Here is an 11779-nt window from a genome sequence, read left to right as displayed (position 1 = left end):
CGTGAGTGCAAGAGACTTTCTTCTTTGATAGATATATATATATATATATATATATATATATATATATATATATATATATATATATATATATATATATATATATATCTATGTGTATAAGTTCAGGTAAAACACAGGGCAGAGGTTTAATATTCTGTCTTTGGTCTGTAAAACTGAAAGCTCTTCTTGCCAACATTTCATGTGGTGAAGCTAAAGGGACATTCTTACTGTACTTTTCAATGCCTACTGTTTATGACAACATATACTAATGAGTTAGTTCCTCCCCTTACAGTCAGCAGGCAAGAAAAATAGCTTTAAATGGTACCTCTGGTCATGTGATCTGCACTCTGTGTCAAGATCCAAAAACATATTGAGACCTTACTAGTAGTACAAGGCTAGGAATTTTGAGCCATGATTTAATAGTTGATGTTTTATATGCTCAGTGACCGTTACACGGCTATTATTTCTAAAAGGAGTACTTTTTCAAAGTCGAGAGAGCTTTGTTTTGTTACTATGGTTAAATATTGCTATTAAATATAAATGCTATCATTTTTAACACTGACAGAAGACAGGATAAAGTTACATGTCTGGCCATAACCAATGTAGTTCTTAAATATACAGAATTTTTTTTCCATACTGCCTACAAATTACAACAATCTTCATCTGTTGAATTGTTTGCTCAATGTCATTACAAGAAAAACTATACAACCACAGCAATTTCAGTGTGCATGTGATGTTTTATTACGATTTATTCCACTATATTGCGAGAAGTTGAAAACAGAAAAAATATATTTTAAGGCAAAACAGCTGTATTGGGGAGTTCTCACCCATTGTATAAAACAAATTTGCAGTTGCCATGACAATTCTCCCCAACTTCTACGCTTAGTGAAAAAAGTGTGTTTAAGCACTAAAATATTAAAAGAAACATGATAACACAAACACAAATTAATTTGTGTTTTGACTGCCATGGACTCAAAAAGTTGGGAAAGGGTAATGTTATAAATACAATAGTGGTAGCTTAAAAAAAAATAATAAAAAAAATTGTATACAGTCTTAATTGTCCAGTGTTGAATACACACTAGTCACAAAACTAACAAGCATCTGTGAAGACACGTAACCAACTAATGTAGAACTGATCAGAAATGGTGCAGTCCAGATTTCTAGACTACAGACTTCTAGAGGCAAGCAGGTCTACAAATGCAGGAAGCATGCTGTGAATATAATGAAGCGCACACATGGGCTTTAACAGCTACCGAATCACCTCACCAGCAGAATTACAGATTTCTAGGCAAATTTTAAACCCTGCTTGGTTTCAGAGGGTTGTGCACATGTCAATAAAAGCATAAAAATGTGCTGCTTCAGCTTTTTAAAACAGTGGAAGCCGAGAATCCTATCTTAGAAGTGTGAATGGTAATAAGCCTTGGAAATGTCAGCTTTTCTGGCCTCATTTTGCTAGTACCGTTTAAAAGAAAATTGATTGCTTTCTAGTAGAAATAGGTTTATACAAAGCAAACACATGCAAAACTAAACTTTTTATTCAGTTCACAGGGAAAAAAAAAAAAGTATGTTATATCTGCAATCAGTTGTTTTTATTACATTTCAATGAAAGGGGAGAAAAAAAAAAAAAGTTAAAAGGGAAAGCACAGAAGTCCCCTCCCCAAAAAAAACAAAACCAAAAAAACATGTATAAAGCAGCTTGAACATCAGAAATGCTGTAAATGTACAGAACACACACTTCTGCAATTACAACTGTCAAAAAGAGAAGAGTAGGAAATCACAATATTAATTTAAATGAAAAATAAAGCAAAGCTTTGTAGTTGGCCAGATTTCCCCAGAGGCCACAGAGTCAATGCTTATCAGAGCTCCTCAGAAGAGACAATTTTGATTAATATCAGGACCATCTGACTCAGTCTATTAAACCCCGAAGGAAAGTCTTCAGATAGAAGAGATAGGTCTTTGATTAATAATTCTTCCATATTGTCATTCCCAGCATTTGCAAACAGTATGGCACATCTACCCATATCAAGCAGAGACTCACAATAGAGACAGGAAGCCCCAGGTCTTTGGAGGAGGAAAAGGCATTCTGAATTGGCAGATAGCGTATGGAACCTTTAAATGTGCTAAGAGGGGTTGTGGGTGGGCATCAAATTGCTCTGCGGCAGCCAATTACTTCTCTGGATGCCAATTAAGTCCTGTTTGATTGTAATTAAGCTTTAATAAAAATTAGCATAAGAAGAGAGGAGCTCAGGAAGTCAAGTTTAAGAGTTACAATTAGATAAACATTGACAATACTGGATCAAGGTACAAGCACTACTCAATCTTAAGCTCTTTTGTAAGTGAGCCATTACATTCTGCACATTCTGCCTCTCGAATTTTTGCCTGTCTATACTAAATGTAGGTAAAAATATATGTTCTTTTCATATGAAAACATTTAGTCTTCTGTGTTGTGTAAGGTGGATTCAGAGCCCATGTATATGTTTTTATGTGATCCAGTAGGGCCTTGCATGTTTTCCTTAAAAGGTATGTAATGGCATCAATACCAGGGATTTTTGCCTTGGTGGTGGTAACATGTCTGTTTAGTAATTTGCCTCCTTCACGTCAGACCACTTGAGCGCCTAATTTTCTTATGTTCAGGATTAAACGTCTGGAATAATCTTTATGGTCGACAGGCTTCACATCCATAGAAGTGGCCTTTATACGGGATTCATCCTTTAAAAAGGAAAAACAAATACAAAAGGAAATAAATTATTATCTGGTTAACAGGATAACAAAATGTTTTATTTTGTAACAAAGAAAAGGTAGGTATTTATCATTAGATTACCAACAGATTGCAGGTCTGTATGAAACACTGCAAATAGTTGTAGCATATTTTGGTCAAACTACAATGTGCATTTACTTATATACATACACACATATACATACATATACACACACACACATATATATATATATATATATATACATATATACATATACACACACATACATACACACACACACACACACACACACACATATATATATATATATATATACATATACACACACATACATACACACACACTTATTTTTTTAATAAGCATTTATAAAAGCGCCAATTATAGAAAGGGCATATTTAGAGGTGAACTAGGCCCACTCAAACAAGCTTACAATCTATGAAGATTGTAGATAGACGGAAATATATCATTGGGTATTTTGCCATCTGAAGCTAAAGCAACGAAACATTGGGAATATTATGTTAACTAATAATACAGCAAAATAACACCAGGTACTCACCTTTACCCAACTATAAAGTTACCTTAGCATGTGTGTGTGTGTTTGTATAGAGAGAGACCTAATATCGGTAACCTAACAGATTATAAACACTACAGTGTGCTGAACACATATCCCACACATTCTTCTTAGATCTATGATTCGGGTTGCTTTTATCTGTTCATATTCTGGACCTTCTGTGTTCTATTTAGTACATTTATATAATTGCATGTTCATTATCCATGTCATCAAGAAATAAGTTTAGAGTGCATAGTCACATATTTAAGAGTTAACACTCCCTTAGATATTTAAGACAATGTGAGGTATGCCTTCTACATGTGCGACTCCCTGAGGAAGCTGGCCATGTAGTCCTGGTAACATATTAGAACACACAGCCAGAGGCCCATGCTACATTATACTTTTGCTTTGTGCTCTCCTAATCAAGTCACAGCGGTTTACAAACATGCTTTCCAGTATAAAGTAGTAACTGAGGTAATATTACATCTGTGTAAATGTGAGTAAACAGTGTTATTTACTGCAAAATAAAAGTTTTAAGCCTACCTGCTCCACAGCAAATTCACCACTATTTGTATTTTTGACAGATATAGAATTTAATCATCATAATGGACTAATCTGAAACATCTGCTGCACAATAGCAGCACACTTTCTTTCTGGAATGTGTTGCCATTTCAGGTTTGAGTTTTTAGGGGGCAATATCTTTTTTGTTCTTCCCCCCATTAAAAACAGATTTGGATACTACCCAACCTCAACTTTGTGGAATGCTTTAAGTGTACAGACTTTATATGTGTCCAGATAATATACAGAGAACGCGTTTTGCCACAGACACTTGCAGAATCCAATCTGAATTTAAAATGTAAGGCCAAAATAGCCAAATTATATTTGATTTAGAGAATATTTCCAAGTTCGGCTGTTTTTACCTTGAATTTGAAATTCACTTGGAATTCTCACTAAATTAGTTTGCAACATACACTAGCATTGCAGCTACTGTCCCATGTAGCATTTTGCGAGGTTGCAACTTCCTCACAAAAGCTCAATTTCCACTCACAAATAGCGAGAGGGCAAGTGGAATTTGTAGTGGATATTTTGAGCAGAAGGGAAATGAGATAGATATAGACAGAGCGAAAAAAAATGCCAATGAAAATAAAAGTTTCTTTTTCAACACCAAGTATTTCCTACGCTACATAACAATGGTCATTTTCTGACTGCTTTTTCCTACTGTTTCCTTGTTCATACACACTCACGCCAAGCATTCAATAAACTACAACAAAAAGAGTGTAGAAAGTAAAATGAAGTTAAATGTACAAAAATTACATATTACTTGAAAACAAGCAAAAGCAGAGGTTATTACCATTTAGCATGCAGTTAAAAACCCACTTTGTTTTCCAAAGCTTCGACAAGAGAGCAGTGGGTATCCATCTAACTAGTAGGCATGTTTTAAAATTATTTCTTTTGTGCAAGCGCATAGGAGCTGTACAAAATACCATTTGAGCAGGTATAATTGATGTATATCTTTCTCTTTATTATATTGTAGTGTTTTCCAAGTCACATGCTTTGATATTGTAATGTAATCCATCAAATGCACAAATTACCCGTGAGCCATCATTACAGGTTTATCTCAGGCAATTTCAGTGCAAAACAGCAGTTTATATGAGGACAACTATGTTTACTGACTAAACATCCACAAAAAGGAGAAAAGGAGCAGCAGACTACTAAGGGCATTGTATAGTAAAGTAATTTGGGGAAGAAAACATAAGTCATAAAAATGCTGAGAATCATGTCAATTACAAGACACCATGGAGGAGATGCTATGTTGAGTAGCAGTATAGAAAATAAAAATATCTTACTAATTAACCAAGAAACGTATATATTACATATATTCTGCATGCTGTCCTATACGGTGCATGGTACACAAGTTATCATTATGGGTTCCAGATTATGCATAATGTATATGAAAAATATATTAATCTAGCTTTCAAAGTAAGGTGAGTAAAAGGAAGTTTAAGGGGACACTATGGTCACCAGAACAACTACAGCTTACAGTTCTGTATACTATGTCCATGCAAGCTGTTTGCTGTAAACACTGCCTTTTCAGAGTAGTAACCTCTACTGGCAGTCACTTAGACGACACTAGAGGTGCTTCCTGGGTCAGTGCTGCACAAAGTGATGTTCAGCGTCTACAACCTTTGCATGGAGGCGATGAACATTCCCGATAGAGATGCACTGAGTCAATGCATCTCAATGAGGTGATGCTGATTGACGCAGCGTAGCATTTTTTCCAGTGCATTCGAATTAGCCTCACAATGCTTTCCTAGGGGAAAGTTTTGGATTGGCCAAGTCATTTTTGATGCTCTCAGATAAGGGGGCAGAGTGTGTGCGGCGCAGAAATAAAAATGAGTTTTTATTCTTTTTAGGGGGGCTGGGGGGATTTTAACACTATAGAGTCAGTAATACTTTGTATATTGTATTTCTGACCCTACAGTGTTCCAAAATAAAGTAAACACCAGGATCTAGGTACTTCATACCACAATATAATCTGAATCTTCCAAATAGCACCCATATAACATGCTTCACCTAGCACATATATTGCACTATAGCATATACAGCATCAACATAATACTGATTATTTAAGTGCCCCCACTTAAAGGGACACTCCAGGCACCCAGACCACTTCAACACATTGGAGTGGTCTGGGTGCCAACTCCCACTACCCTTAACCCTGCAACTGTAAATATTGCAGTTTTCATAAACTGCAATATTTACATTGCAGGGTTAACTCCTCCTCTAGTGGTGGTCTACTAGACAGCCATTAGAGGGCACTTCCTGGTCTATAGCACAGGTTTTCTGTGCTATAGCGTCGCTGGACGTCCTCACGCTATGTGAGGACCTCCAGCGTCGCTAAAATCCCCACAGGAAAGAATTGAAAGAATTTTCAATGCTTTCCTACGGGGAGGTCTAATGCGCGTGCGCGGCATTGCCGCGCATGCGCATTAGGTCTCATACCGCCGGCGGCCGCACAATCGTCTCCCCCGCCGGCTGACGTCGGCGGGGGAGGAGCGTGGGCAGACCCTAAACAACCGCCGAGGGACATCGACGGTGGTCTCAGGTAAGTCACTGAAGGGGTTTTGTGCGAGGGTATTTTTAAATGGGATTTCCACTACTTTTTATTTTTTATATATACAAGCCTGAGATGCTGATTTGCAACTCTGCAAAATATGGTACTTTAGCAGAAGATATGAATGTGAGAGAAACAGATTTGAACTCAGCAGGATCTGTGATTTATAACCAGTCGACATTCTTTCCCAGAATCACCAGCATGTACTTACATTGTAGGTCTCCAACTTGACACGAATCTTAAAGATATAGGAGCGGAAGTTGGCATTTTGAAACACCTCCTCGTAAGCCTGTTCATTCTGAAAGGAGAACACAGCAATGTACAGAGTGAATAGACAAAGAAGTTGTCAGATGAGAGCTACCGCGGTCCAGGAACTAATTGCACCTTTAAACTTGTCAAAATAGCTCAGCAGTCACCTTTGCTGGGGAGGGAAAAAAAAGTTATTTTCTTCCCAAAGGGAATTTATTCATCAAAGAATGTACTGGCTGTAAGTGTGGACACCCACAGACTACTTTTAAATGAAAAGCAGCAGAGAGCACTTTTTCTGGTGATGAAGAAAAAGCAGTTAACATTCAGATAGAGACAAAACCTTCAAGATGGGCAAAGAGCTCGTAAGAGTAATTTATACTCAATAGCAAACGTCTGTTACATCATCATGAAACTTCTACACTGTGGAATAGAAAGCAAACTAAGCCCTTACAAATAAAACAAGAATGACACCCTTTGTTAAAGTTTTGTTTGTCTTTTTTTTTTCTTCAATGATTCATGTAAACACTATTGAGGCTTTTACAAAGATTTTACAAAGATCAGATATTGAGCAATGGTAAAACCTTTGCTGCAACCAAAGAGGGGAAAAAAATAAAAAAAATAATAAAAACCCATGTAAGGGAATCATGAGACATTAAAATGTTTTTTTTTTGGTTTGGAACATTACATTGCTTTTTGCAGACTGCGCCTCACATTCCTGTACAAGAACTTGGAATTATTGGATATTTTTGTTGCACCTGCACAAAAGCAAGTAATTTACTCATATAAAACTTCCTTGTCCTTTTTTATTCTTCTCACGTCATCTCTTATTTACCAGTTTCCCTTGCGGGATTAAAAATAAGTTAAAATAGAGAAGTCAGCGCATATCATTTGGTTACTATTGATCCACTTCGTTGTTGACAATGATTATTCATAGTGTGTACCTCTTTCTTGAACGTATAATCTCTCATTATTAGTTTTTCTTCAACCCTGTAACTTCTTTTAACTTATATATCATCCTTACTTTGTCTTAGGCCTGTGACTATATGTTCAATAAAATACTTTGAAAATTAAAAACCTATATACTTGTAATCAGAAATACAATTCGCTTACACAAGAGGAAGTGGTGGAACACCACGTAACAACTATTATAATCCAGTATATTTAAAGATGCATGTTATAGCCAAGACCTGGTATAGGCCGTAAACTAATATAAATTCTGTATTCTGCAGTGCAAAGTTTATATGGATTAGAAGCACAACTACACATTGCTGTATCATTCAAGTGAGGATAATCTGAAAAATAACAAAGCGGCCTCTGTATCAACACAAAGAGAAAGAAAAGGGTATGAGAAAACATGTAAGAGTAAGAAGGCAATAAGATTACAGTGCTGAGGTTACGGAAAGTCGAATATACAAAGATGACAAATTACGGAGGATCTGACAGACACCCCATGCTTTCAGATTGTCGTATTCTGTTTCCCCAGATGTCGTTCACTATAGTGCAAGCAATTTTCTGTCGGCTTTAGGCTCACAGACAATTAAGTGGAGTTGTTGTCCAGCATTACAAGATTTTAGAGTAAAAGTAGACCACAGGATGAAAGGATTATTGTGATACAGCACTCATCACCACTTAATCCTTCTCGAAAAGACTTATTTCCCCCAAGACAAATAGCATCTCCAGGTAGCTGGATGCTCACATGAGATACTTACAAACATCACCACCATTTCTGAAGCTTCCAACATTAGTTGTACCATGAGGATTAAAAATAAAAAACAAACGTACTTGAAAGCTCAGATAAGAAAAAAACCACAACAACAACACACAAGTTGCCAGGTTATGAGTTAGAGTATTACCTTTGATTGTGCTTCTATAGAAATATGTTAATAAATAATAAAAACCTTAAAATTGGCCACTCAATGGTAACTATAGGCAATGAAAAGGTCTGAGTGCCAAGTACCTGTCTGCTAACGGGACACTAAAGAGTTACACACACATTTGCACTACTAAAACTATAGTGTTCCTTTAACTACAATGCAAAATGCATACACAACTGAAATCAGAATTCTAATGCTCACTGTGGCTAGTAGGTTTGTAAACTAAAAGGAGAATGAGTAGGTGAGCACTTGGGAAATAGTGATCACAATATAGTGTCCTTTGAAATAAACTCAAAAAAACAAAAGCACATGGGGTATACTAAAACATATAATTTTAAAAAGGCCAATTTCAATAAGATATGGGAAGCTTTACAATATATTGACTGGCATAAACTCTTTAGTGAAAAGAACACTGAGGATAAATGGATCATCTTCCAACAAATATTAGAAAGGTACATTTCTCAGTATGTACCATTGGGAAATAAGTATAAAAGAAACAAATTAAAACCAATGTGGCTTAGTAGAGAAGTAAAACAAGAGATTAAAAATAAGAAAAGGGCATTTAAAGCATTTAAATCAGACAAATCAGATGCATCTTCTAAAAGATAAAAGAAAGCAAAAATTGCGTGCAAAAAGGCAATTAAACTTGCTAAACTTCAAAATGAAAAAATGATAGCTAAAGAGAGCAAAACCAACCCCAAAGCATTTTTTAAGTACATAAATTCCAAAAAACACAAAAATGAAAGTATAGGTACACTTAAAACTGAAACGGGGGTGTTCGTTAATGAAGACCAAGAAAAGGCAGGAATTCTAAATAACTATTTCTCCTCCGTATATATTAAAGAAGAACCCATGGCAATAGATGTGCAAATGATTGCTACTAAAAACTTGCAGAATAATTGTAATTGGTTAACTCAAGACAATGTGCTGCAGCAACTAAAGAAAGTTAATATAAACAAAGCTCCAGGGCCTGACGGTATCCATCCACGTGTACTTAAGGAACTAAGTGTAGAAATAAGTGAACCTCTGTTTTTAATCTTTCAAGATTCTTTTCTTTCAGGAAGTGTTCCGGAGGATTGGAGGAAGGCAGATGTGGTTCCTATATTCAAAAAGGGTTCAAAATCCTTGCCTGGAAATTATAGACCTGTGAGCTTAACTTCTGTGGCTGGTAAAATATTTGAAAGGTTATTAAGGGATAATATTCAAGAATTCCTTGAGAAGAATATGGTTATCAGCAAAAATCAGCACGGTTTTATGAAGCACAGGTCATGTCAAACTAACTTGATTGCGTTCTACGAAGAAGTAAATAGAAGTATAGATCAGGGTGTTGCAGTGGATGTGATCTATTTGGATTTTGCCAAGGCATTTGATACAGTTCCACACAAAAGATTAGTGTTCAAACACAAGGAAATCGGTCTCGATGAAAATGCTTGTTCTTGGGTAGAACATTGGCTTAAAAACAGAATACAAAGAGTTGTCATTAATGGTAAATTTTCAAGCTGGACAGAGGTGGCAAGTGGTGTCCCTCAGGGGTCTGTTCTGGGACCCCTTCTATTTAACATTTTTATAAATGATCTTGAAGACAGCATTGAAAGTCATGTTTCAGTGTTTGCAGATGACACAAAACTTTGTAAAATAATACAATGTGAGCAAGATATTACTTTGCTGCAGAAGGATTTAGATAGACTGGAGGACTGGGCACTCAAATGGCAGATGAAATTTAATGTTGAAAAATGCACTTCGGCGTAAAGAATACACAAGCAACGTATACCCTTAATGGAAGTGAATTATGGATAACAACACACGAAAAGGACTTGGGGATTGTTATAGACAACAAACTATGCAACAATGTGCAATGTCAATCAGCAGTGGCCAAGGCCAGTAAGGTATTTGTCATGCATGAAAAAGGGCATTCATTCTCGGGACGAGAATATCATTTTGCCTCTCTATAAATCACTGGTAAGACCACATATTGAATATGCTGTGCAATTTTGGGCACCTGTTCTAAAGAAGGATATCATGGCACTAGAAAAAGTGCAGAGGCGGGCTACAAAATTAATAAAAGGAATGGAACATATCAGCTATGAAGAAAGGTTAACAAATTTAAACCTATTTAGTTTAGAAAAACGTCGCCTGAGAGGGGATATGATAACATTATACAAATATATTCGGGGCCAATACAAACCATTGTGTGGAAATCTATTCACAAACCGGACTTTACATAGGACACGAGGCCATGCGTTTAGACTGGAAGAAAGAAGATTTCGTCTAAGGCAAAGGAAAGGTTTTTTTACTGTAAGAACAATCAGGATGTGGAATTCTATGCCTGAAGAAGTGGTTTTATCAGAGTCCATACAGATGTTCAAACAGCTACTAGATGCATACTTGCAAAGACAGAATATTCAAGGATATAATCTTTCAATGTAGGGTAATAACTGCTTGATTCAAGGATAAATCTGACTGCCATTCTGGGGTCAAGAAGGATTTTTTTGTCCTAGCTTGTTGCAAAATTGTGCTTCAAACTGGGGTTTTTTTTTTTTTGCCTTTTGGATCAACAGCAAAAAACAAGTGTGAGGAAGGCTGAACTTGATGGACGCAAGTCTCTTTTCAGCTATCTAACTATGTAACTATGATCAGAACATGGTGAAAGACCTGGCATCAGCACAGGTACCTTTTAATGCATAACAAATGGCCGGTAAATTCCACACGTGACACTTTTGTGTTATTTTCAGATTCATCTTACATGTAAAATAATATATTGGAAAGGCAAAGTGGAAGAGTCTATAGGCTAAAAATAGAACTCCTGCAATGAATGGGCAAAGATTTCCTTTTTACATAGCAGTTATTCAAATAGTTTTTGTTAGTGGGTTAGTACTAAACTAATGTTACATAATGAACTGTAAAGGAGGTTACACAGAATTGTGCAGTAAAAACGGTAGTGTTCTGCTCAACACACTTCGCTACACAAGTTTAGAAGGATACCTCTCGACACTGTGAAAACTGCATACCTTATCTTTTAGTTCTCCTAGATAAGCAGCATTCTGGCCAAGAATGGCTTCTGCAGACTCCTGAAAACACGTAATCCACTGATTTTCTCCAAAGTCTGCGATGTTTGCCTAGAAGAAACCACAGTAGTGTTAAAAGCGTACATCCATAAAAGAGTTTTAGCTGGGTGACAATCCACACAGTGTTAAATGTTTACAAATTGTAAAATAATTTATTTCATGCACGGTTGAAAAGTCTCTAGACATGATGCTAAAATACACTAAAAGAA

The 11779-nt window shown here is 36.2% G+C and overlaps 1 protein-coding gene across 1 annotated transcript in view; it reads right to left on the bottom strand.

Moving 5' to 3' along the window:
* Window positions 1-1607: 1607 nt before the first annotated feature.
* The window catches only part of RPA1 (replication protein A1), a 70485-nt gene continuing 60313 nt past the window's right edge, over window positions 1608-11779 (bottom strand). The window contains exons 15-17 of the mRNA XM_063449938.1: window positions 11514-11621; window positions 6594-6680; window positions 1608-2706 (exon numbers count right to left, since the gene is read on the bottom strand). Of these exons, the coding sequence (XP_063306008.1) occupies window positions 2596-2706; window positions 6594-6680; window positions 11514-11621 (306 nt within the window). The 3' untranslated portion in view covers window positions 1608-2595. The remainder of the gene's footprint in view (window positions 2707-6593; window positions 6681-11513; window positions 11622-11779) is intronic.

The sequence above is a fragment of the Pelobates fuscus genome, chromosome 1, assembly GCF_036172605.1.
Source record: "Pelobates fuscus isolate aPelFus1 chromosome 1, aPelFus1.pri, whole genome shotgun sequence".
NCBI lineage: Eukaryota > Metazoa > Chordata > Amphibia > Anura > Pelobatidae > Pelobates > Pelobates fuscus.
This window is presented reverse-complemented; position numbering and strand designations above follow the sequence as displayed.